Source organism: Sceloporus occidentalis, unplaced genomic scaffold (assembly GCF_023333645.1).
Source record: "Sceloporus occidentalis isolate IW3139 unplaced genomic scaffold, rSceOcc1.0.p SCAF_9, whole genome shotgun sequence".
NCBI classification, from domain to species: Eukaryota; Metazoa; Chordata; class Lepidosauria; order Squamata; family Phrynosomatidae; genus Sceloporus; species Sceloporus occidentalis.
In genome coordinates, this window is record NW_028316989.1 from 25,910,774 (window position 1) to 25,936,854 (window position 26,081).

Here is a 26,081-nt window from a genome sequence, read left to right on the forward strand (position 1 = left end):
AAGTTCAGCCACTTTCTATGCAGCCACAGACGAAGCCAAAGAGGAATGCAGGTCCATAGCTAGGAGGAAGGACAGTTCTTAGGAGTCAAATTGTTCAAGAAATCGGGGGGGGGGGGGGGATGTCCTTAGGAGAAAGAAAGCTTTGGAGACGCCCCTCTTACAAGGGTTTCACACCCATCAATTTTTAATATGATTTTTAGAAGCAAGTTCCCCTTTCAATGGGCTGCACACCAGGCATTCACTTTAACTGTACCTCTGTCTCATATCACATGGTTTTATCACATTCTGAATTATGATGTCACGTATCATAACATACCCACTGTGAACTCATAGCAGCAGGTAATATTTTTTCCAGTCTTTAAACAACCTCAAGCTTAACACAGGAGTTTCTCTAATACAGGAGTTTATTGAGCAAAATGTTAAACTGGGGGAAGTGTCCTTTTAAGTTTAAGGAAGTATTTTATACAAAGAAGCAAAAAACACATAAAAAACAAATCTCCCTCTACTTATTAGTGCTATGCTGAAGTGAAGGAGAACTATCTGACCACTTATCCAAAAGGGCAGCAGAGAGGCTCCCAAGGATGTCGGTAACATTACCAGTCCAGGCCTGATGCTGCCTCTGCCTTGGAGATGATCACCAAAAAAGTCACCTCTCCCCCAGAATCATTCATTTCCTTGAATTATGCGTCGGATGTTTTCAGCATCTTCTTCCAGGTTCTTGTTTGAAGGTTCAATCTTGAGTGCAGATAAGTAATCTTGAAGGCCTAGGATAAATGCAGCATAGGTATTTTAATTCTGTAGCAGCTGCTGCAACAGCATGCTTTACTCTAAAAGTAAAATGTGTATCCACTTCTGCAGTGCAGTTCCAAGCATGTTTCCTCTGAACTAAGTCCCCATGAGTCCAGTTGGCTTGACTGCCTGTTTTGCAACACAACCAGGATTACAACTTCAGAGGCAAGTCCGTTCCCTGGTTCCAACTTCTGGGATAACTCAACAGTGAGAGGCAGGCCAAGAAGTTCTGGGGTGCCTGGCCATGGGTGCTACCTGCCTTTAGACCCACTGCTCTCGCTTCCTTTTGTGAAAGTCCTTTACACAAGGAAGAACTGGGGCACAGGCACATAAGAGGCCTGAACAGACAGGCCAAAATAAAGCTGTATCAGATCACTTTGGAGGTAGGACTGGAGCATGGCTTTGGCTTCTGGCCTCTCAACATGCACGCAGCATTTAAACAGCATACCTCCAAAGTGGCCCTAAGCAGCTTTATTTTGGCCTGTCTGTTTGGGCCCAAGGTCTCCCTTAGTAAGGATGTTGTTTTTAGGCAAGAAATTAGAACATAAAAGCAGCCCCTACATGTGTCAACTTTTGAATGTCATTCTGCAGGTTGCAACAGCACATAGAGACAGCCACCTATTTCTTCATAAATGCACTTATTTGGGGAGCTGTTTTGGGCTGCTGCTTTTGGAGGCAGAAACCCTAAAGGAAGATCATGATTGGTTGCACATTTTCCAGCTTCAGAAACGGCAGCCACTCTCTGTAAAAGGAGGGAGATATCTCCCCCAGTTTCCTCTGGGAGACACAGCAGACCAGGAAAGAAAAGTGTGAAGACACACCCAAATAAAGATGGTGGCAGGTTTGGGTGTGCAATGCCGGTACCCTGGTGAGATCAAACTCTTCTACCCAAAAAGGCTCTGAAGCTGAATGTAAAGTTCAAAAAGGGGAAAGTTTAATTTAAAGAACAAAAATAAAGAGTTTTCTCCTCCCCAGCTCTAGATAAAAGATATTTTACAGTTTGAGTTTCAGCAATCTTCAGGAGGTCATCTCTCTGGGTTTGATCTTGGTTTGATCTCCTCACTCAGTGGAACTGGTGCAGGGTCTTTCAGCTCCTGAATTCTTTGACTTGATGTAGGTAACTAATTTCTGGTAAGTGATATGGCTAACTTGTTCTTGGTAACTGAAATCAGCTAACGTGTAAGAAATGCCCTTTCCGGCTGCCTGGGCCTGTTTGCCACCAAAAGACAACTCTCTGCCTGCTCACAGCAAAGACTACTCCAAACTAAAAAGCCTCTAGCTAAAGCAGAGCATGCTGGGAAAGGGCAAACCAAACCTGGAAAAATGCAGGGGATCCTACAGCTCCTCCCACAACTAATACAATGAACTTTCCTACACTAAAATATTCTATGGCCTGAACACGAAAGAAAATGCAGGGAGAGATTCAAATAGTCCTGGCAGGACATCACAAAAAGCATGTGGCCAAATTAACATTGTGGAGACAAAAAGTTTGCAGACTGGCACACGGAAGCATTTAGTCAAGTTCCAAAGTAGAGATTAAGGTCAAGAAGGCAAAACAAGAGTCCTCTCACAATGGGCTTTCTGGCAAATATTTTATACAACAGTAATTTTTAGAAAAAATGTTTGGTTTTAAGGCCTTTATTTCTGTGGACCTGGTGTTCATCACCTGCACAGCTGCCTCCATTAAAATAAATGATGCAAGAACATTTCACTTTTGGGATGACAATGCCAAAGCCAACCAAATGAAAAGTACAGAATGAAAACTTGCTCTCTGAAAGTGTTTGGCAAATGAAGGGGAACAGTGTAACACACAAAGCATGAAACTTCCCTTACCTTCAGCGTACAATTCCAGCTCACAGAACGCTGTCCCACGCCTCACATGAGCCTTCACTCGAGCTCTTGCATTGTCAGGAACAGCAGGAGTCAATAAATCCAGGGCCTGGAACAAGTAAAATGCACAGGTTTCTAAATAGGAGGCTGTATCAATGCAGAACTGTCCCTCAAAAGAGCTGTTTCCTCCTTATTATGCAGTCCCACTTCATAGCCACAAAACACCATTAAAGAAGCAGTTCATTATCTAGGGCATATAATGATACATTCATATTTGAGGAATGTTGCAGACAAGCTGTAAGACAGAATAGGGCTCCAAGCTGCTATCCCTACAGCAGGTTTTCACTGAAGGGAATTGTTTTGGGCTTCAGTTATGCGAGTTTTCCTAAAACTGGGGGCACACCCTCAAATTTGAGAAAACTGTCATTAGTTATCATCAGAATATAAGAAACTGCTGTGCAGTCACATCTGTGTGACAAGGGCATGCTATAGAGAGTGGTTAAAGAGCTGCTAAAGCGCAGATAATGACAAATACCTTGGATGTATCTTCAATTGCCTTGTGTAGATTTCTCAGCCGAAGGTGGCAGACAGCTCTATTCAAGTATAATGCTGGGATCTTATTATTGATATGAATTGCCAAGTTATAGGCGTTGAGAGCAGCAAGGTAGTTGCCTGTTTCAAACATTTTACTAAAAACAAAGAAATGCTGTGTGAACAGAAGTCTAGCTACTAGTTTTTCAACAGAATGCTTAATTTTTTTAAAATGTTTTAAAATTCACAACACTCAGTTGATGAATACAATTTAACACATATTTTTAGGTCCTAAGGCAGGATTCAGAAGTGACATAACCATTAGCCCTCCTAGCACAGAAGTAAAAGAGTCAGAAATCTGAGCTGAGGTACACTTCTGCTGGTCTGCCAGGACTTCCTTTCCCCTTAGATATGAGCAAACCATTATTACATGCAAGACAAAGCAATGTACCACATCTGACCCCTCTGAACTCACTTTCCCTTGTCTTTCAACCAATCTGGGTTCTTCTCCTCTTCTTTTAAATCTTCTATCTCAGCAGCACCTGCATTTATCAGCCGGCGAGCCTCTGCTTGCTTATACAACCACTGTAAATGAAAGGTGCTATTTCATTCCGCTTATTTCTCTTAGTTAGTAAACACACAGCAAGAGAACCAAAGGGAGGGTACAGGGCAATAATACAGGGACCAGGACTCGGCTCATCTTCATTTGGCTTATGGATGCAAAAAGCAGCTTGGTCGACCCTGGATTCTTCCTCGCACCGCACCTCCAGCTGCCACAGCAGCTAAAGCAGTCCCTCAGTGAAGGCCACAGTTTGGGCTGAAAGCCACAACCTGCTTCCCTTCTAAACCCAAGTTCCTGTGTGTAACCACCACTGTGGGAACAGAAGTCCTTGTGAAGGAAAAACATCCCACCAGGATCCAAACGAACTCCTTAGTGAGAAGGCAGTCCCCTGAAGGGGGGAAAGGAGCTGAGAAGAGACTCCCCGGCCCTGCCTCCATCCACAAGGGCCTCCCCCTACCTCTTCCTCTTCTGGGATCCTGGATTCTCTGAGCGCAGTAGGAAAGATCCGAGGGGTGAAGGTTACTTCGATGCTGCTGGCAGGACGAGGAGCAGGGATTCCTTCTTCCTTCAGCTTCTCTGAAAACATATTTCCAGAGGGTCCACCTGCAGCAAAAGAACGCACAAGTCAGTTGATGTTTCCGCGAGTCAGTTCATAATCAAAATATATATTTAATGGGAGGCTTTTACCCAAAAAAAAAAAAAAAAGGGGGGGGGGGTTAGAGCTACCCACATTTTTAGTTGCTGCCATGGACCTAGAAGGCATTTTACCTCCTGCCATTTTACCTGCCCGGGACTGTCTTCCATTTGAATAATTCTCTTGCTTGTTTTGTTGAGGTGGTTTTCTCTTTTCGTGATGCACCCGGTGCTCTTCTTGGATCTTCCTTTGTCTCTCATTCTGCTCTTTCCATTTCTCAATCTCCTCAGTGGCTTTCCTCCTTTCCTCCTCTTTGCAATCCTCTGTTCTTTTCCTTTCTGCTTCTTCTAGCTGTTTGAATGACAGGGGGGTCAAGCCCAGTTCTACAGTCATCTCCAGGACCCTTGAGGATGCCAAATGCCCTCCGCAAGCCCCCTCCTCAACACAAGAGGAGAGAGAGAAGTCCCACCAAGCCAATGACCTGCTTTGCAGGGCCAACCCTCAAACTCAGTGCTGAGCGGCACAAGGCTCACTGCCGCTATTCTGATACACTGTCCAGCGACAGAGAGGTCACTGTGTGGTTTCAAAATACAAATCTGTGGGAACAGAGAATCTGAGGTGCCGGGAGATGGAGAAGATCTTCCAGGGGAGCAGTTCTGGAACAAGAAGGTGCCCTGCTGGGGAAGGCAGAACAAAGGCTGCCCCAAAAGGCAGAAGGGGCTGGAGAGCCCTGAGGAGGAAGGCCACCCAAGGGAGGGCACACAGGCCTTGCTGGCAGCCCTGGAGGGGAGGCTTTTGGGGAGGCCATGCCAGCTCCTCTCTCCTGCCCAGGAGGGCACCTGGGCACCTTTGCTGCTGGCTTACCTTGATCGTGGCATCCAGAGCAAATTTGCCCCGCTCTCGCCTCTGAGCCACTTTGGCTTCCACCTCTGCCTTGGCATCCTCTTGGATTTGACGCACAGCCGCCTCTCGGATCTGCTGCAGGGCCTCTTTGTCCCCTGAGGAAAAGCACCCAGCAGCACAGAGGAGTCTGGAAGGTGTTCCAGCAGAGCACTCAGCACAGCCTGCCAGGCAAGGGCCCTCCTCTCTGGGCAAAGATGCCATGGCTGTGCTGTGCTTCTTCTGAGGGACCCTGGGGTAAGGCCTTTTAACTGAGGGGAAAGCGTGGAAGAGCAAGGCCCAGGGTCCCACGGAAGCTGCCAGGCTCAGCCCCGGGCCTTCGCTTTCCCTGGTCTTCTGCGGTTCCAGGGCTCACCGTCCTCCGCCACGAGGGTCTCCCACATGAGGGCCTCCTTCTTGTGGAGCGTGAAGAAGATGGCGCCCTCCTCGACCCTGGCGCTGCTGCGGGCATCGTCAACGGCGGCGAAGAGAACGGCTTCGAAGAGGAAGGGAGGGGCGTTCACCTGCAGAGAAGGAGGGAGGAAGAAGGGCCGCCTCAGCACGCCTCCGGAGGGGGCACCAGGCCTCTCCCCTCGGAGAAGACCGGGGCTGCAGCCACCCTTCCAGGGATCCTGGGAGTCGGTTCTGGGCCCAGAGCAGGCCCTGGCCCAAGGTGACGGGACTCTGGGAGCTGAAGCATGTTCTGGGGCCCAACTCCCGGAATCCCAGAGCCTTGAGCCGCAGGGAGGGAGGCAGCAGGGGAAGCGGCGCCCAGAGGGAGGGAGCCACCGGCCTTGAGGTATCGCTCGGAGCAGAGGACGTCCGGGCGGCGGCGGCGGCGGGAGGGCGGCAGGGGCACGGTCACGAAGAGCGCCTCGGGCGTCTGCACCCAGCGGAAGTCGCGAAGCCACACCGGCATCGCCGCCGCGCCTCTCCGCTCCCGCCGCTGCCCACGCGGTTGCTAAGCGACGCTTCCCAGGGGCACTTGCGGCGGGGAGCCAATGAGTGAGGCGAGCGCCCAGAGGGGACTTCCGGCGAAGGAGACTTCCCGCGCGGGGCATGCTGGGAGTTGCAGTCGTCTTTGTGGCTGGCCCTCTCCCGTGATGAACCCTAGGCGCTGCCTCAGGCCAAGGCCAGCCTCCCGGGCGGGCAGCAGGCAGGCAGGCAGGCAGGCAGGCCTCGCCCCAGGGGCCCCGAGGCAGCCTCGGCAGCTCCACGCGGTGGCTGCCTTCCCTTCTCCAGAAGCAGCAGGGCCACCTGCCTTGGGTTCCAGCCATGAAACTGCTGCCTCTGCCTTGACACCAAAACAGACACCATCCCTTATAGAATCGTAGAGTTGGAAGAGACCGCACGGGCCATCCAGTCTAACCCCCTTCTGCCATGCAGGAAATCCAGATCAAAGCATCCCCGACAGATGGCCATCCAGCCTCTGCTTAAAGACCTCCAAGGAAGGAGACTCCACTACACTCCGAGGAAGGAGTGTGTTCCACTGTCGAACAGCCCTTACTCTCAGGAAGTTCTTCCTAATGTTGAGGTGGAATCTCTTTTCCTGGAACTTGCATCCATTGCTCCAATGGGCCCTGTTCTCTGGAGCAGCAGGAAACAAGCTTGCTCCCTCCTCAATATGACATCCTTTCAAATATTTAAACAGGGCTATCATATCACCTCTTAACCTTCTCCTCTCCAGGCTAAACATCCCCAGCTCCCTGAGTCCTTCCTCATAGGGCTTCATGGTTTCCAGACCTTTCACCATTTTAGCCGCCCTCCTCTGGACATGCTCCAGTTTCTCAATGTCCTTTTTGAATTGTAGTGCCCAGAACTGGACATAATATTCCAGGTGGGGCCTGACCAAAGCAGAATATAGTGGCACTATTACTTCCCTGGATCGAGACACTATACTTCTATTGATGCAGCCTAAAATCGCATTGGCCTTGTTAGCTGCCACATCACACTGTTGACTCATATTCAACTTATGGTCTACTTGGACTCCCAGATTCCCTTCACACATAGTTTCATTCAGCCAGGTGTCACCCATAATCCTATATCTGTGCATTTCATTTTTCCTCCCTAAGTGCAGTACCTTACATTTCTCTGTGTTGAATTTCATTTTGTTAGCTTTGGCCCAGCTTTCTAGTCTATTCAGGTCATTTTGAATGTTGATCCTGTCCTCTGGAGTATTAGCTGCTCCTCCTAATTTGGTGTCATCTGCACATTTGATAAGTATGCTCCCAAGTCTATCATCCAGGTCATTGATAAAGACGTTGAATAGCACTGGGCCCAGGACAGAGCCCTGTGGGACCCCACTGGTCACTTCTCTCCAGGATGAAAAGGAGCCATCGTTGAGCATCCTTTGGGTTTGTCCGGTCAACCAATTCCAAATCCACATAACAATTGCTTTGTCTAGCCCGCATTTTACAAACATGTTTGCAAGAATGTCATGGGGAACCCTGTCAAAGGCCTTACTGAAATCAAGATATACTATATCAACAGCATTCCCTTCATCTTGGTAATTTTATCAAAGAAAGAGATCAGATTTGTCTGGCATGACTTCTTTCTCTGAAACCCGTGTTGACTTTTTGTGATTATGGAATTGCTTTCTAGATGTTCAGACTCTCTTTTTAATGATCTCCTCCAGAATCTTTCCTGGTATTGATGTCAGACTAACTGGATGATAATTGTCAGGGTCCTCTTTTTCCCTTTTTTGAAGATGGGGACAACGTTTGCCCTCCTCCAGTCTGCTGGGACTTCTCCTGTTCCCCAGGAGTTCTCAAAGATTATTATTGCCAATGGCTCCGATATTACATTTGCCAGTTCTTTTAATACCCTTGGATGTAGCTCATCTGGTCCTGGAGACTTATATTCGTTTAGGTCTATGCTGCATATAATGGTTGACCATAATGGAGGTATTTTTCAACAAGATATTGCAATATCATTGCATGGTCAATAGTGGATCGTCCAGGCCTAAAGCCTGCCTGTTCAGCCAACAAAATATCTTCGGACTCGAGCCAATCTATAAACTTATTTAAAAGGTGTTTTGTGTACAATTTACTCACCAAACTCAAAAGACTAATCGGTCGAAAATTAGAGGGATCGGATCTATTGCCTTTTTTATATATCGGGATTATGATGGCCAAGCCCTAGTCTTTTGGAATGGAAGCAGATCTATCAATGGCTGTAAATAATTTAGAGAGGACCGGAACCCACCAATCAAGATTATTTTTAAGTACTTCACCAGTTATAAAGTCTGCACCTGGGGCGCGAGCTGGTTTGAGTTGAGTGATAAGACTCTTTATCTCTGAGTGCGAAACTGGAGGCCAAAGGGGAAGAGAAGAAACTTCTATCATAAGATCAGCTGCTAATGAGTTTGGAGTATTTTCAACAGAATCATAAAGACTGAGAAAGTGACTTTCCCATATGTGGGCTGGGATCTGGGCTGTATAATTGTGTGAGTTCTTAATAAATGAAGGAGCAACCTCTTTCCAAAATAAGGTGGGGTTATTTGCACTAGCTGACATAATTAGTTTGTTCCAAGAGTCTATCATGGCACCCTTTTTCTTTTCTCTGACTAAAAGCTTGTATCTTTTCTTCTGTTCCAAAAGTTCAGATACAGAAAATTGTGTTGGATTTAATTTATGTTGTTTGAAAAGATATTTAAGGTATGCCCATAATTCTTTGCATTCTAAGTCAAACCAATTCTGATGGCGTATTGGTTTATTTCTAGCAGAATTACTTTTGGTAACTGTTAATAGTGGTTGAAGAGAACTAATTAAAGTATTATAATTAGACAGTATTTCAGAGTCCAAGTTAGCATCTGCTATTGTGAAAGAAAGCCGCTTGATTGGTTGCTGCTTGAAGACCTGTGAGTGTTTGTTCCTCCCTTGCTTCACCACCTGCCTCAGGGAGGATATAAGCAAGCCTGCCTTTTGCTTTTCTGTTGGACTAAGGCTGCTTGAAGACCTGTGAGTGTTTGTTCCTCCCTTGCTTCACCACCTGCCTCAGGGAGGATATAAGCAAGCCTGCCTCTTCTTTTTTTTTTTCCCCCCTTGTGGGACTGGGCTGCTTGAAGACCTGTGCGTGCTTGTCCCTTTCTTGCTTCAACACCTGTCTCAGAGGAGCAAGTGGCAGAGGAGGTCGAGCAACACCAGTAGCAGACCTGCTCCAGAGGAGACTCCCAAGACACCTGTGGATCTCTGGGACTACAAAAGGCCCTCTTACTTTTATGTTTTATAACTGGTTTTAAGTGCTCTTTTAATAATAGTCTGATAAGGGATTTTACCCTGTATTTTTGCTCTTTCCCTTACTATAAGAATTCTGTTGAGGTGCCTTAGTTGGTTGGATACCTGGATATCCAATGACAATATGGTAGTCAAGAATAGCATTAAGTGGAAAAGGAGGTTAGCTAAAAAAGAAGTTTGTTCAAATTTTAAAAGGCCTAAGAAACCTGCTAAGAACTCAATTGCAAGTACAATGAACCCAGAAGTATTGGAGGCTGCTACTACTCTGAAACAATTAACAATGGAGGAGCTATTCCTCCCTAAAGATACTGATAAGTCCACTACAGAAACATCTTTTCTTGCCATGCATGAAGAGCCAGCCCTAAACCTTGACACAGATACCAGCATTAACCATATGACTGATTTGGACACAGTTGCTAGGAATTGTTTACTTACTGCAAGAACGGTAATTGCTATTTTCAGCAAACTAACAAGCATAGACCAGAAACTTGATGGGTTAAAAGACCTTATGACGAAGCCCAAACATTCATCAAATTCAGGAGCATTACTGAACCAAAAAGACTCTGAACAAATACATAACAATGCTAAAGCTAGGAATAGGGATAAGCTAGAGCTATCTCAAAATAATATAGCACTACTAGTGGCCAACAACCACTACAACCATGCCAGATGGCACAATAAGCTCGTTATATTACATTCACTTTCTCTTCTTTTACACCGGCATCTGCATTATAATGAGCTACTCGGAATTGATTGGCTGCCTTCCCACAACAACTTTAAGAGAATTGTTTTGCGGTTTAAAAATGCCATAATACCTTCCCTGATTTTGAAAAATTGGAGATCATTTAAGGAATATTCAATCACGCCAGTACGTGTTTTCCGGAATACCAATATCCAGCCTTTGTTTAAGTCCAACTTAAGATGTGAAGCTCCTCCCCAGAAAGTGAACTCCAATGAAGACGGCAGGAGGACAGTACCAATCCCTGAGAGTCTACTTGAAGATGATGGGAAAATGGCTGAGATGTTTGGCTCCCTTTCTGGTGAGGAACAAAAGCAAATACTAAACAGACTCGACGCTGTTAAATCTATGCTGATGTCAGTAACAACTGCAACTATGACTATTAAGGATTTATTATCCACTAGCTGCTCCTTACCTGATCCTCTGTTACAACCTAAAAATGGAACTGTTTTAATTTGTGCCTTCAGTATCTCCCTTTTGAGAAACTCCCATCCATCTTGAACTCCCTTCTCTTTTAGTATTCCTGACCATGGGATCAAGGCTTTGTGGCCTTCGTTTCGCAAGCCCTTCCTTCCTTCCTTCCTTCTTTTGGCCTCAGCTTTTCATCAAAGCAAAGCAGAGTCCAAAGAAGACTTCCACGGTTCTTCTTTCCCCAGAGAAAGTCTTTAAATAAACACAGGGATGGCCAGTTGGGTGAAATGCGGCCCAAGGGCCCCGATTTCCCAGCCTGCTCCTCCGACAAAACGTGGGCGGCAGCTTCTGCGTCGTGTGCCAAGACTAGGCCTCCTCCAACCGACCGGCCAAGGCGTGTTTTCTGCACCTGAGAGAGTAGCATTCAACACAGAGAGACGCCAGGACACGAAATCGCTGGTATTACATAGTAATTTAATTTCTTACTACAGGAATAATGATAATTAATAACGGACAAAGTCTGGCAGCTTGTTTCCAATTTGAATTACATACATCACGCACCACAGTCCCAACACTGAAGTGTGTTGTTTCAGACGCTCCTGACTTGGTTTGTTTTTAAATGATCATTTGCTGGAGTTGTTGCAAAAATAAATGTTGCCAATGTGGAACATATCTGAGATCATATAAAAGTACTGAACGGATATCCCAAAAAACAGGTATATGTAAGCAGTACATCAGGAGGGACTAGTTTTAATATGAAACAGCCATTAAGTCACTGACCGACAGAAAAGACACAGAATGATGGCCAACTATGTCAGAAAGGTTAACACTTTTACTCACAAGGGAGGCTCTAGGCAGACATCCAGGGAGAGCGGCGTGGATTTGAAAGCATGAAGCTAAACTGTTTGTTTTAAATGTGCAGAACAGGGAGGAAGGGGAAGGAAATGTCAAGTTTCAGCACCTCTGAGTTTGTTTTCAATCTCAAAACCAAAAAGTGCGCATCTGAGAATGAATACAGTGGGCCCTTGTTCTCCGCTGGGGTTTGGCTCCAAGATCTCCCATCTGTGGAGAACGAAATCCATGGATGCGCAAGTCCCATGAAATATGATGACAGAGCAAAACAGTGTCCCTTATAAAAAATGGAACATCAAGGTGTGATATTTGAAATTATACTCTTTTGGCACATTTTCAAACGGTGGATGCTTGAATCCATGGATAAAAAATCTGTGTCTAAGAAGGGCCAACTGTATTTGCCCATAATGAAGATGCTTGAAATAAAGCCCATCAAGGATGGGAGAGTGTATTTGAGAGAGGTTTTAGCAGCCTCCCATATTTCAGCCTCCGAAAGGGGAGATGGCCCGGCAAAGACTGGCAATGGCAAAGGACCAGAACCTGGAAAAGTTCCTTTCTGAAGAACTGAGGCTGCATCCATACTGGAGAAATAACCTGCTTTGGCACCACTTTGAAGCCTTCTTGGCTCAAGGCCTGGCTCAAGGCCCAGAGCGACTCCCAGAATTCCATAGCCTTGAGCCAGGATGCTAAAAAGCGGTGACAAACCAGGTCATTTCCGTAGTGTGTTTTGGACCTATGACTCCCAGAACCCCTGGCCACCAGCCAGGAGACTGCAGAAGCCATGACCCTAAAGTAACTTTCTGGAGCTCTTGCTCTTGCAGTGGCCAATGAGCAACTGGGAACCCAAAGAAGGGACTCCATGCTGGAGCTCAGCCATTCCTCACAGGGATTGGGGGTCTCCAGGCTTTTTCATGCTTCTTCTGCCCAGAGGCCTCAGGTTTGCTGGAAGAGCCATCAGACGAAAAGCCTTTGTTGACTGTAGCCCAAGTGCATGCTTAAGCAGATACCCATTGGATTCAATGGGGCAGTGCTTACGAATTTTTTCTCTCAGTTGACTCTGTTCCCCAAGAAGATCCTAGACCAGTGATGGTGAACCTTTTAGAGCCCGAGTGCCCAAACTGCAACCCAAAACCCACTTATTTATTGCAAAGTGCCATGTCCCTCTGGCTTTCTAGTAACAAACTCTGGCAAACTCTGTGCTGGGGTGACGGCACATGTGCCCACAGAGAGGGCTCTGAGTGCCACCTCTGGCACGTGTGCCATAGGTTCGCCATCATTGGCCTAGACTTGCTAAGTGATGGGATGATACATTTGTTAGGGTGGAGGAGCTGAAGTGAAAATACAGCTCACACCTCCCAGGACAATGAAGGGGACACTGTTTTTAGGCCTGTGGTGTCCAAACTCTGGCCCTCCAGGTGTTTTGGACTTCAGCTCCCAGAAGCCTCAGCCATCTTGGCTAATGGTTTGGGATTCTGGGAGCTGAAGTCCAAAACACCTGGAGAGCCAGAGTCTGGACATCACTGGTTTAGGCACTTGGCCTCAGCATGCTCTCTTGGCCACTAAAAGTCAAGAGACTTTCTATGGAGCATATGAGGCTGGAAACAGGCTCTTAAAGACGGCGACGCCAAACCTACTTCAGGCTTCACTAAAAAAGGTTATTAAAGTGTAAACATGTGGATGTTTTGACTTAAATGCTAAAAAAGAAGTTAATATTACTTGAAAGTTTCAGGTAATGTACAAATAGGTTGGACAACATTCTTGATGTTCATCTTAGAATAAGTATTGCTTGATTCTTCTCCCTGTGTCACGGTGCTCAGTTTCAGAACTTAAGGAAAGCTCCAAAGCAGAGAGTAAGACAGTGACAGGTATTAAAATATATATTCAGCTCCAATTCATGATTCTACCAATACATACCACTTCTGGGCTGATCAGCCATGGACTGCTTGCATCCACAAAATCCAATCCCCCCACTTCCATATTCAGTCACTTTCTGTGTATGTAAAACCAAACTTGCAATTAATTATTGATCAAGCAAATTCTCTGGAGTTCCTCTGATGAAAACTTAATGCACTTGGGCAGGAAGCGGAGAGTACAAGAGACCGACTGGTGAAGAATAAAGTGAATGGAGACTACCTTCGGCGGAAAGTGGGAGTTCGGTGCCTGGCCGCCTTGCCAGTCTCCCCCCGCCCTCCACTCTCACGCATCAGTGTTCAATGCCGGCGGCCCGGTCATCTCTCTGGTGCACATCAGCTGCATGTCCTTGTCGGCCATGCAAGCATCGCAGCCCCAGACGGCCGAGGCCTCTGCTGTGAGCAAGCCGTAAGCCGACTCCGTCATTCCCGTGCAGATCCGGTGAAACCATTTCTGACAAGACGCCTCACACAAGATGGCGTCCTGGTCATCGTTCACTTCGTGTGTGCAAATACCACAAGGGTAGAGGGGGTCATGGTGGCTCGGACGCAGGGGCATTTTGCCACCCCCCTCAGCCACCCCCCGGGGCAGTCGGGGTTTGGCCTGCGTCGCATTCGCATGGTTGCTATTCAGATTTTCCATGTTTTTTGAGGGAATGTTATCTTGGCTGGTGGGGGTACTTCGGTTCAGAGTTTTTACGTCGGTGTTTCCTGAGCTCACAATGTCTTCTGGGCCTTGAGGGGGGTGATGCTGCTGCTGCTGCTGCGGCTGAGGAATGGCCCCAGGCTTAGTTGCCCCTTGCTTTTGCTGCAAAGGCTTTGCCTGGTTGTAACGGTTTGGTGGGGGGCCATATGAATGGTTTGCTTCCACCTGGGAACTGTTAAAATGTGGAGGGTTGTTGTGGTTCCCGCCAGGCTCAAAGTGCATGGGCAACTCATGGTGGGGGGTCGCCTGGGTCGTATTTTGGGAAGGAATGTGCCCAAAGTTCTCTCCGGGGTTTGGACGGAAATGCTGGCCGGGGAAGCCAACACTCTGGCCAACGTTTGCATTGTAGGAGGGCTGGTTCCCAAAGCCCACATTTTCATGGGGCCCAAAATTCATGGCTGCTTGGGGGTGGCTGAAGACCATCCCCACTGGATTCTGGGGAAATGGGTGCGCTTGGTTTCGGAAGGGGAACGCGGCCCCATACACCGCGGAGGGCACCATTCTGGGCAGCAGGTGGGGCGGCATCCTGAACGCGTTGAAGCCCCCGAAGCTGGGAGGGCTGGCAAAGTAGGGGCTTCCTGATGGCAGCGTCTTGTAGGGAAGGGCGGCGTGGTGGTAGTTGTCATCAAAGGGGTTTGCGGCAATCAGGTGGTCTGCGCTGGGGTTTGGCGGTGGAGCATATTCCGAGGGAGGGAAGGGAGGCACCTGGAAAAGGAAGGAAAGTCAATAGGGAAGAAGGGAAAGTCAGCATGGCTTTGGACCCCCAGGGAAGGCAGGGGCTCCCTGCCAGCCCTTAGAGGGGGATCCTGGGAGAGGCTGCTGGCCTTTTGGGGGGCGAGGAAGGGGTCATCCCCGCCTGCCCCAGTGGGCCTCTTGAAGGGGCACTGCCTGGGGAGACCCCTCCTTGGGCCCCTTCCGTCCCTCCCTCCCTTCTTCCCTCCTTCCCTCAATCCTTCCCTCCCTCCATCCTTCCTTCCCTCCCTCCATTCTTCCTTCCCTCACTCCTTCCTTCCTTCACTCACTCACTCCTTCCCTCTCTCTTCCTTCTTCCTTCCTTCCCTCCCTCTCTCCTTCCTTCCTTCCTCCCTTCCTTCCCTCCTTCCTGGCTCACCTGGGCGGCGCTGGTCCTGCGTGGCTTCTTCTTCTCGGGGCTGCCCAGGTCTCGGGCCCCGGGACCCGCCAGCCCCTCCAGCCCTCCGCCGCCCTCGGCGCCTGGAAGAAGGGTCCAAAGAGAGCGGTTCTGGTTCTGGGGAGGCCCTCAGGGCCGGCCCCGGGACCCCCTCCAGCCCTGCTTACCCCCTGCCTCCCTTCCCTTCCCTGGGCCTCCGCACCTCTGGGCCTCTGGAGCTCCTTCTCGTGGTCGGCGGCGGACATCACCGGCGGCGCGGCATCGCTCCCTGCGGGGCCCTGGTTCCTCCTCCAGGCCCAAGGCCCTCCTGCTCTTCCCCGCCCTGGGCCTCCTCCTTCTGGGGGCGGCGGTGGAGGGGGATTCTGGAGGCCGAGGCCGCAGCCCAGGGCCAGGCCTCTCCCCCACACTAGGCCTCAGGCTCACTAGGCCTCTAGGCCTCTCTCAGACCCCCAGGAGCCGGGCCCGGGGCATTCTGGGGCGAGGGAGAGGAGCAGGCCGGAGCCCTTGCCCTGGGGCAAAAGAGCCTCCCTCCGGGCGACTGGGCCCCGCTTGCTCTCCTCCTCCTCCTCCTCCTCGGGGGGCCCTCCTTCACTCATCCATCCCTCCATCTCTCCTTCCTCCCATCCCTCTCTCTCTCTTGCTTCCAAGTGGCCAGCAAAGGGAAGGAGAGGCCTTCTTGGGATGGGAAGCGCCTAGGCCAAAGGCAGGCCCTGGCCAGAAATGCCATTCAGCCTTCCCTCGCTTTTTAAAAGAGAAACGGAGGCTGTGTCCACACTGGAGAAATATAACTCGGTTTGGCACCGCTTTAACTCTGTGTCTGGCTCTTGGCTATGGAATTCTGGGAGCTGGAGTTTGTTGTGGGCCCCACAACATACTCCAACTCTCAGAATTCCATAGCCAAGAGCCAGGGAGCAGTTAAAGTGGTACCAAACCGGGTTATATTTCTCCACTGTGGATGCAGCCCAAAAGGGCGGCTTGTCATCATTGTGGGATGCCAGCTTTTGACCTAAGACCGCTTTCTTCCCCAGTGAAGAGCTTTGGTCCCTGTGCCTTGTTTTGCCTTTGGAGTGTAGCAATAGCAATGGCGGCTCCATTGATACACAGCTGGAAGCTGGGTTCTCCTTTTAGGGCCCTAAGAGGAAGGAGGCCAGGCTGAGCCGACCCTGAGCCCTGGCTGGGACTGAACGCTCCCTATTTCTGTGGGTTTGGGTCCATTTGGCCCTTCTCCACATCCCTTTGCAGCACCTCTTTCCATGCTCTTTCCTCTTACAGCCAAACATGAAAAAACCAAAATGGGTGGCTTCATTTTACATGACAAAACTTTACAAAGCAAACGATCCTAAGAAAAAAAGTTATGATTTAGTTAACTTTAAAGCAGACAACGAAGACAGTGGGGCAGTTCCAGGTTTATCCATAGCTAGGCCCAGTCCTTAAGCAGAACAAAGACTGAAATGAGCAGGGCTTGGAAGGGCAGTCATGAAGGAATCGGACAAGACCCTGAAGCAAAAAGGGATAGTAAACAGTGAAGCCATGAGAGTCTGAGTGCCAAGTATTCCCATCCTCACCATGGATAGACGGACGGATGGGAGGGCTAGACAGTGGAGGAGGACAACTCACTTGGGATGTGGCGCTGGAGGAGAGTTCCACAGAGACCATGGCCAGCTAAAAAGACCAATACATGGGTCTTGGAGCAAATCTATTTATTGATTGATTGTTTCATTTCTATGTTGCCTTTCTCCCAGAAAGGAGCCCAAGGTGGCTTACACATAAAACGGAGCCACAACTTTCCCTAGGAGCCAAAAAGACTAAACTGAGGTGGTCCTGCTTTGGGAAGGGGAAAGGCAGCAGGAGAAGAGGAAGACCACCTCCCAGGTGGATGGACTCCATCATGAACCTGCAAGGCCCCGGCAGAACAGTGGGTGAAGCCAGGGTGACTTGGAGGCCCCTTGTTCTTGGGGTTGCTGGAAGCCCCTTTCTCCCTGGCCCCACACTTGCCAGGTTGCTTCATTCATGGATGCAATACATTTTGTGGTTGCGCTGGGGTTGCCACATTGCAGCCAGAAATGTCTACTGAATGTCCATCAGTTGGAAAAGGTGAGCCAGGATGGCTGAGAGGAGCAACCATAAAGAGGCTGTGTTGACTGAAAACCAGTCCAAAAGCAGAAGCTCAGAGAGCAGGAGGAGAAAGGTGGGAGGCAGTGGATGTAGGGGGTGATCCGGGAGGTGTAAGAAGGAACGTGGCCGGTTTAGGAAACAAATGCACCCACACCCCTGTGAAATGCTGGGGCTCCTTTTCCTCAGGGTGGAGAGGGGTCTCGTGTGGGACCCCCAGGGGAGGAAGCCAGGGGGTTACCTGCACTTCCATTTGCAGTAAAGCAGGGTGGGCAAAGATCGGTTCTGGACAACCCCAAGCAGGCTCTTATGGCCCTCCAGGCTCACCACAGTGACCTTAATCCACCTCCTCCCACCCCCAAAAGGGTGATTTTCCACTCCTGGAAGTCTCCAGGCACAATGATTTACCTTTTAAATATGTTGCAAGGCCTTCTCTACAGTTTTAACATCAAAAAATGTCCATTTTTGGAAATCAGAAGTGGACTTCTGAGTACTTGGGGTTTTCTGTTCCCAGTAGTCCCTGCATCCCCAGGAGGATCCCCAGGGATTAAAGTGGCCTCCAGACCGGCCCCAGTGCCCCCCCCCCTTGCACAGCCGGAGGGTTTGTGGAGAGGGAAGGGACCCTTTTCCCTCTAGGATCCAAAGGCTGATCCTTGGGTCTTCCACGGCTTCCCCCACTCACCCACCAACTCACCCGTTCCATGCTAAAGCCCAGCCTTCCCCAAGCCAGAGCTCCACAGATGTGGTGAACTACAACTCCCACCATTCCCAAGCAGCAAGGTCCATCGTCCTGGTTGAGAGAGTAGTGGGAGTTGAAACCCATGGGAGGGGTTTTAAATATGTTGCAAGGCCTTTTCTACAGTTTTAACAGGAGGGGGGAGAGAGCTTGATGGAGGAGGTCTGCCCAAATCCATCCCCACATTTTGACCCCTGAATAATAGACCGAAAAGAAAACCAACTCCTTAAAAGGGCAAAAAAGGGGCTAGCATTTACTAAAGGAAAAAAATTATTAAAACTGTGCAATCCATCAGTATTAGACAGCAGTTTTATAAACATTTTGGCATTTAAACTTCTATGCATTTTTGGCATGACATTTGTGCTAGTATCAGAACCAGCGATGGGGAGAGGATGGGGGAAGAGGAGAAACAAATACATTGGGTGAACATTCACTATAATGCTATTTAAAAAAAGAGAGAGGTTCTTTTTTAAAAATCCACATTATAAAACCATACATTTAAAAAGCACATTGTAAAAAGTACATTCATTATCCAGGGACACACCGGCTGCCCTCATGCAATGGAACCACGGAGCTGATCCCCTGAGTCAAATTTAAAATTAATGTAATTCAGCTCCGTCCTCCATTCACCAGACAGTTGTTGCGGCCCTTGTGAGAAAACGGCAGAAGGAGTGACGGCCCAGAACACCCTCACGTTGCGCCACATTGCGTTGCGTCGCATCAAGAAATCCAGCTGGGCTCCCACACTTGCTATTCATTCACATTTCATAAAACACAACAGAAAACCAGGGAGGGGAGGGAGGAATAAGAAATGGGCTTTAAAAAGAAGCCTGGATTCATGAACAAGGCCATCCACGAAATGCACCACGCAGAGGTGTATGTCTGCATGTGCATGCACAACAGCAAAAGGTGGGAATGCCACATGGGCCGATTTCTGCCCTGGGTTCGGTTTAGTCAGCAGATTGGAAAGAAAAATGTGTTGCCTGGTCTAAGCCCTGAAAGGCCTCTCTGGCTCTCCTCTAAGGAACCCAAATGTGTCACCTTCCTAAGCCTTGGTCCCACTGATGCAAAAGTCCACAAAGCTTCAACACTGCTGGTGTTTTAAAGAAATTAAAACCAGCTGTAGGCAGACCTGGGATAAAAGCTGAAAAGAAGCACTCGGGGGAATCACTGGCACCAAGCAAAGCCTCTCCTGTGACAGTTCAGATGCCCCAAACCACCCAGCCCCAAGGACTAGCGTTTGCCCCAGTCCTGGAGGACAGGCTCAGAATGGCCCAGCAGCAAGCAGGTTTCCTTTGTTTACCAACATGCATTGGGTTTTTCCTTGGTCTTTTTCTCCCAGAGTAGCATCCAAGGTAGCTCTAAATGTAATGCCAGACAAAGCCAAGGCAGGGGCAGGAGCACTTTCCCCTTCTGCAAGGCTGCTCCAGAGCTCATGTCTTCCAACTGAATGGACCTCCAGCGGCAAAGACCATTAGGAACCTCTAGGGAGAATTGGGGGTGAAATTATGGAGAACTTAGTAAATTTAATTGAGAACTTGGTCCACTTGGGTAATTCCTGGAGTTGCTGTCCAAAAAAAGTAACTTTTCCAAACTGTAATTAAGTGGTAGAATAAGTAAAAAAGAATCTATTCTGCTGAGTTTTATCAAGGAGAAATGGCCAAATTTGCCAGGAATGACATGCATGTACAGAAGCGGCATCTGTCCTTCTAACTGGCTCAGAAGAGATGGCTAAAGAGACTTTTCTGGGTCAGACCAGGTTCCTTAAAAGACCTGCAGGTTGTGCGTTCGCACATGGACACACATAGAGAGAAAAAGCCTTGCACAAGCCCTGGCATTCTGGCTGGCCTCCCACTAGAGAGCATCCTCTGGCCCTGTGCCTCGCCTCTAAGACACTTTGAGATGGGAATGGGCACGAGGCAAAGGGGGCCTCTGCCCCTCCCCAGCACCTGGGACGCCTGTGGGCAAAGATGCCACGGTGTGGGAGGCGGGCAGTCTGGTTAGTGGGTCCTTGTCGTGGCAAAGCTCAGAGAATGGAGCTGCCCACAAGAGGAGGCAGAAGAAACCATACTTACCCCAGGTAGGACCATGCCCAAAGGAAGAGAGTAAGCCAGGACACTGCCAAGTGCCTCTCTTGGCATGGGCTGGAGAGACAGCTGAGGACAGAAGGTGAACTCAAATAACAAAGCAAAGCAAGGAGAGCTACCTAGACTTTGGGCCTCTCTGCAGAGGTAACCTTAAATATCTTTGGTTTTCTTCATTTGCTGCTAAGGAATCCTTGACAAAATAAAAATGCTATTTCTTTCCTGGTGGGCAGCCAAGCCCCTCTTGATCTGACTCAAGGGTCTCTCAGGTGGCCGAAGCGGCAAAGGCACCCAAGCGAGGGAAGATGGCCTCTCTTTTGTTTAGTCGGAGGAGTCCAAGGGATGGACCCTCAAGAGGGGAGGTTTCTTTTAGCCTTGGCAAAGCTCTTTGGGGGATGGAGACCCCATTCAGGTCCCTTGTCCTCCTTTAGCCACCAGCCGTGGGAAGAGGAGCCCCTCACCCTCCGCCTGCTCTTCTTCCTCCTCCTTCGACTTAGTCCCAGAATGAGCCTGCAGAGCTTATCTGGTCTTTGGCATGAAAACCTCGAGGAGGAGTGGGGCTGGCATCAATGGAAAGGGAAGCAAGGAGGCTTAAAAAGCGTCAACTTCACAGCAAACAAGTCTTTGGAGGAGAAGAATGGTTACCTTGGCATATCGGCCCTCGGCATGTATTGCTAAGAGCCCAGGCGGGCATGGTCGAGGCAAGGGAAAGGGAAGCCCCATGGGGGTCTCCTTGGCACGATATCCGTGGCGACCCCCTTCTCCCTGTGGCCTGGAGCGTCCGCAGCCGGTTCTCTGCCGTGACGCAACAACAGCAGCTTTGTCCAGTGAGGCGACAAAATACATCTTTGGTGAGGAGTTTCTTTTTCTTCAGCAAGTACATACATAGAGATATATATAGATATAGATATAATATATATAAAAAACACATTTTCAAAATATTGTATCTAAGCTGGACTGCTGGGGAAGTGAGTTGCTGAAGAAAAGGAATGCAAAACTCCACTTGGAATTCCGTCTTTGGAGAACTCTGTGCAGGAAGGATCTCTCCTTAAAGGTTCTTTGAGCATTAAGGTAGTTAATATTGTGGAACTAATCTTGGCAACCAACCACTAGCATCCATCAAGGCCCTACTGCCTGGATCTCTTCTCTTCTGGTTAGTAACTACTTAGGCAATAAAATGTATTCTTTTTTAACTAGCTCAATTTCTTTTGGAAAATATGCAGCTTTCCTTTTCCTTCTCTACAGAACATTCTTTGGTACAAGGTTATTATCATCTTTAAAGCCTTGAATCAGGAAAACAATGCAAATGTCCTGGCCGTCCAGCACTAGCTAGCCAACAAAGACAGCCTAAACATCTACAGAGGGAAGAGCCAGATCACCAAAGCCAAAGGTGGGGGTGGGGGGTGGGGGTGGGGACAGACGATGGGACGGAGAGACGTACTGCCACCCAAAATTAATTTGTCTTGATTTCCCCCTTAACATGGCACAAGGGAATGTGCAGCCCAGCTGGAGAGGTTCCCTTGAAAAAAGCTGCATTTCTAGTTTGATGGTTTGGGGAAATGAAATTACTAATGGGTGCCATGGGAAGGGGCAAATGGGAGAGATTGGTAGGGACTGGCTTCTAGCTTTGGTGAATCTGGTGCTCTCGCTCTCAAGTCGCCCGATCAGTCAATGACTCTCTCTTGCACACACACGCACACGCAAAAACAAAATTATACATGATACCCTGTCAGTTTGCCTTGCATTGCTGCAAGACAGCTTTTAAAAAGTAACAAACTGCGCCCTGAGTACAGGAAAACAATAATACTAGAATAACTTTTAAAAGGAGGTAGTATAAACAGGAGTTGTGTGGGTCCCAGGCGGGGCCCCTTCTGGTGGCTGCTCAGCTCCCTCTTGGGCCTTTCCTCCCGGCAGGGGCCAGGCGGTGCTGGGTTGGAGGATTTGGGTGATTTGAACCCAGGGGAGAGAGCTGGGGAGGGAAGGCTTTATGGCTCAGAAGCCCACCTGTGGGCTAAAGACCTGGGATTCGGGGACGGGGTGGGGGGGTCTGTGTAGACCCTGCTACTCTCCTGTCCCACTTCCCCACAACCTGCAGAGCACGTTTAAGGCATCTTTCTGGACTCCCAAAAGCAACTTCCATGAAGACTATCAAAAAGCATAAGACAAAAGAGTGGTTTCCTGATAGACAGATATAGATATATAGGTATAGTATATACACACACAGACAGAGGTGCCTCAATAAACAGACAGATAGGCAAATATTGCGGAAGGCACAGTTGCTATGAGGTGCAACAAGGCACTCCATATTCAGAACTACCTGTCAGGTCTGGCCAAATTAGGGGAGCGATCAAGGGGAGGGCTTTGCTGCCCCCCAGGGATTCAGCATAGAAAATGGGTTTGGGGGATCAGGGGCTGAAGAAGAAGGCACTGTCCGAGGCAGGTTGGGGGTCACAAGGCAGGGAGAGGTGGGGTCCCTCAGCCCCAAAGGGCCCGAAACGAAGCCCACCCAGGGAGGGCCCCCAAGCAGACAGCTTTCCAGCCCAAATGCCCCCAGCATGTTCAGACCCAGCTGGGAGCCCGCTCCCCAGGCAACCTCTGTGCCTGCTCCCCTTTTTGGGGGGGTGGGGGGTCTGTGGCAAATGAACGCAGGCTCCTTCCTCCAGGTTGCTCTCTGGCGTCTGCTCCGGTGTGCATGTGTATAGAATGCACAGAGGCACCTTCTCCTGAGTTCCTCCTCCTACAAAGCCAGAGAGCTGAACAGCCACCTTGCCCGCCTCCCTACACAACTCCTTTGAATCACATGCACACTCCCACATCCACACACACTACATATAAAACAGAGGGAAGTTTTAAAAAAATAGGGGAGGGGGGAGCTACTAGGAAGTTATCATCAGATATGTAGTTGAGACCAACTCTTCACACAAAAAGCAAACGACAACAACCTCGGAAGCGGTGCTCTTGCTCTTCCGAGTCTGCCGCCCGGCAAACTGAGGTAGATATCCAAGCCAAGGGCCCTGTGGCCCTTCGCTCCAGTGATACGGTATCAATAGACAGATAAATACTCCTCCCTTTTCAACTCTACTCAGAAATCTGTCCTCTCTCCCTCCTTTCACATTGTTGCGCACTGAACATTCAAGATGAGTGAGTTTTAACACATTAAAAACACACACACAAACAAAACAAACCATGGACAGAAATCGTGGGGGTCACCTGCCGCCCTCCCAGGGCTCCCACTTAAAGCTTTGGCTCACTGTTCATTGTCCTTTGAACAGATAAAAACGGCGGTCAGACAGTCGGTCAGTCGGTCGGTTGGTCATCCGGCCAGCAACTCAGTGCTGCTGTTCTGCTGGGAACGGCTAGAGAGGCGGAGGGTGAATGAGGTCGGGTGGTTCTTTGGGAGCCCTTGGGCACCCAGGGGTCACGCAGACATTGTGCCGGGAAAACAAAGCGGAGTGTGGTGATGGTGGTGGTATTGCCTCCATGGCGGCTGCAGACGCATCAGAGAGATGCGGTTCTTCATTGGACTCTTGAGAGAACCTGCCAGAGTCACCTGTTTCATGGCTCCCTTCGCTGTTGGCTGAATGCTCCGTGTCAGCAACCACGGCATACGTGGCTCCCTGTTCCTGCTGGGTCTGCACCAGGGCCCTGTCTTTGGGGCTGAGAATGGCAGTAGTGTCCGGTTGGTACAAACACACTGCTTTGGCACACCGGCTCTGGGCCTGGAGGGAAGAGGGAGGCAAAGACTTACAGGATTGTCGAGCTGGGCTGCTAATCGAAGCCCTGCCAACCCCCCAAGCTCCATCATCCCACTTGCTCCCACTGACCACATCTACTCCGCCTGTCCTGGAAAATCACTGCTGATCACAATGGCTGACAAACAGCACCAGCCCACAGACCCCACTGCCACAAGTGGCCACATTGCCCTGGCTGATCATGTCAGGGAGGGGAAAGTTCCCTTGTTCATAAGCAGTGCGTCCCATGTTTCTCCGTGGACCCCTGCTCGGTCCCATGGGACAGAGCTGCAGTTGGCATTGGGAGACGTTCCCAATTAGACAGCAGCTCAGGAATTTTCTCACCTCTTTCTCACCTCCGTCCTTTAATTTCTGTCCAGCATTCAGCTGCATGCATTATCACATCCGCCCACCGCTGTGACCATCTCTCTCCTGTGTTGGCATCCCTTCACTGGCTCCCCCTCCCTTTCCGCATTCAGAATAAGCTCCTGCTGTCGACATTTAAAGCCCTCCATGGACTGGCCCCTCCTTACTTATCAGACCTTATTTCTCCTCACCTTCCCACTAGAGCCCTCCGTTCTGGTAGTCAAGGTCTGCTGTCCCAGCCCAGGATTTCCTCTGCCCCATCTCGGATTCGCCCCTTTTCACTCGCTGCCCCTCACTCCTGGAACCTTCTTCCCCCGCGAACAAGAGCCATCACTTCTTTAACCAGCTTCAAAACGGAGTTGAAGACCATCCTGTTCAGGGCAGCGTTCCCAGGCATTGCATAATTGTCACTTGCTATTTGATGTTCTTTTGTTGCCTGTTTTATTGAATCATTTCCTATATTGCTATGTATTTTATATGTATTATCCTACTAGACAGGCCCCTTCCCCACCACCACTCCCTTTGTGTCGTGTCTTTTTAGATTGTAAGCTTGAGGGCAGGGAACCGTCCAATTAAAAAGATTGTATGTACAGCGCTGTGTAAATTTACAGCGCTTTATAAATAATGGTTAATAATAATAATAATAATAATTTTGGCACAGCTCCTTCTGAGGGGAAGAATAACATTTGAATTGTGTAGGTAACAAGATGCCAAGCAGAAGTGGTACAAGAGCCGGCACAGCAGATGAGCCCAGCACTCCAAATCCTGCCCCTTAGGAGCCAAAGGCCAGGCACACCTGGGAGCCCCCTTCCACCAGCCTAGCACCCTGCCAGGACTCCCACATCCTCAGTGGAAGGGCCACCTCACCTCCGTGGCCTTGGCTTTCCTTGGGTCTTGGAAAAAGAGCCATTTCTTCTTTGAGCTGTTCTTTGCAATGGGGCCAAAACTGTTGATGATCAGATCAGTTCCACCCTGAAGGAAAGGCAGAGGAAACATCACATCTCTTGGTGGGAAGGAATAGGCTAGGCCTTTGGCTCCCTCCGCTTTGAAGCCTCATGCCAACTGAAGAGGCTGCCCTGGGAACGCTTGCCTGGGAGTAAGCCCTGCTCAGCTGCCTCTCAGGAAAAATACGCCACATGGTGCTGTGGGTCTTACAAACCTTCAGTGGCAACTCCTTCTCCCCCAAAAAACCACTGAATTATTTATCTGATAAAGCACATGGGCACCTCCAGATACGGTTGGACTGCAGCTCCCAGCACCCCCAGAGTGGCTGGCTATAACAAGCTTATAACTGCTTTGGTACTCTGTGGATAGTTTGGCTATATTTTAACTTATGCATGATGCCTACATTTCGCAATAGATTAGATTAGCCCAGGGGTAGGCAACCTTTTTGAGCCGGGGGCCGGGTTGCTGTCCCTCAGACAACTGGGGGGCCGAAGCCAAAAAATAAATAATTAAATAATTTTTTTAAAAAATTATTTAAATAAATAAACCAGGACAAATGTAGGACAAAATTTTCAAATGATGGACACTTTTTTTTAAAAAATGGAGGACACGCAAAAAAAATTGCTGATTTTTAAAAAAATGTTAATAATATAAATGCATGTTTCGGAGCTTCTATAGACAACTGCCCCCCTTGCCCACCGCTTGCCCCCCCTTGCCCACCTCCCCCTGGTAGGCCAAAGGCCCCACGCCCTCATGCGAGAGGCCAAAGGCTCTGGCGGCAATCGGCGGCAGGACCGGGCTGGGGCCGGTCCCAAGGCCTTGCCGGGCCGCATCTGGCCCGTGGGCCGCAGGTTGCCTACCCCTGGATTAGCCTTTGTAAACCACTTTGAGTCCTGGCCT

At 49.3% G+C, this 26,081-nt stretch overlaps 3 protein-coding genes across 4 annotated transcripts in view; all 3 read right to left on the bottom strand.

Annotated features, from left to right (window-relative positions):
• Positions 1-279: 279 nt before the first annotated feature.
• On the bottom strand, positions 280-6,204 carry LOC149307082 (dynein axonemal assembly factor 4-like). Its single transcript, XM_089538139.1, has 9 exons — positions 6,019-6,204; positions 5,602-5,749; positions 5,211-5,344; positions 4,496-4,697; positions 4,170-4,315; positions 3,626-3,735; positions 3,155-3,308; positions 2,623-2,728; positions 280-764 (listed from the first exon to the last, which is right to left on the bottom strand). The coding sequence occupies exons 1-9, from the start codon at positions 6,142-6,144 to the stop codon at positions 664-666; spliced, it is 1,227 nt and encodes a 408-aa protein (XP_089394265.1). The 5' UTR covers positions 6,145-6,204; the 3' UTR covers positions 280-663.
• Positions 6,205-11,071: 4,867 nt separating this feature from the next.
• PYGO1 (pygopus family PHD finger 1) lies at positions 11,072-15,896 on the bottom strand. Of its 2 annotated transcripts, XR_016282322.1 has the most exons (4): positions 15,410-15,896; positions 15,190-15,290; positions 12,979-14,783; positions 11,072-12,871 (listed from the first exon to the last, which is right to left on the bottom strand). XR_016282322.1 is itself a non-coding variant. In XM_089538137.1 (3 exons), the coding sequence occupies exons 1-3, from the start codon at positions 15,450-15,452 to the stop codon at positions 13,659-13,661; spliced, it is 1,269 nt and encodes a 422-aa protein (XP_089394263.1). In that variant the 5' UTR covers positions 15,453-15,896; the 3' UTR covers positions 11,072-13,658. The 2 variants fall into 2 exon arrangements, 1 of the variants encoding a protein (XP_089394263.1); XM_089538137.1 differs by having other exon boundaries at positions 11,072-14,783.
• A 6,737-nt stretch (positions 15,897-22,633) lies between these two features.
• Positions 22,634-26,081, bottom strand: part of LOC149307084 (protogenin-like) — a 57,994-nt gene continuing 54,546 nt past the window's right edge. Inside the window, exons 19-20 of the mRNA XM_089537990.1 lie at positions 25,104-25,208; positions 22,634-23,858 (exon numbers count right to left, since the gene is read on the bottom strand). Coding sequence (XP_089394116.1) covers positions 23,496-23,858; positions 25,104-25,208 — 468 coding nt within the window. The 3' untranslated portion in view covers positions 22,634-23,495. The remainder of the gene's footprint in view (positions 23,859-25,103; positions 25,209-26,081) is intronic.

Coding starts and splice junctions, on each gene's coding strand:
- LOC149307082 (XM_089538139.1), bottom strand. CDS start 6,144: ATGCCGGTGTGGCTTCGCGACTTCCGCTGGGTGCAGACGCCCGAGGCG. Junction 5,345..5,601: donor GACCCTCGTGGCGGAGGACG/GTGAGCCCTGGA, acceptor GCTTTTCCTCAG/GGGACAAAGAGGCCCTGCAG. Junction 3,309..3,625: donor TGGTTGAAAGACAAGGGAAA/GTGAGTTCAGAG, acceptor CTTTGTTTTTAG/TAAAATGTTTGAAACAGGCA.
- PYGO1 (XM_089538137.1), bottom strand. CDS start 15,452: ATGTCCGCCGCCGACCACGAGAAGGAGCTCCAGAGGCCCAGAG. Junction 15,291..15,409: donor GGAGCTCCAGAGGCCCAGAG/GTGCGGAGGCCC, acceptor CCCTTCTTCCAG/GCGCCGAGGGCGGCGGAGGG. Junction 14,784..15,189: donor GCAGGACCAGCGCCGCCCAG/GTGAGCCAGGAA, acceptor TTCCTTTTCCAG/GTGCCTCCCTTCCCTCCCTC.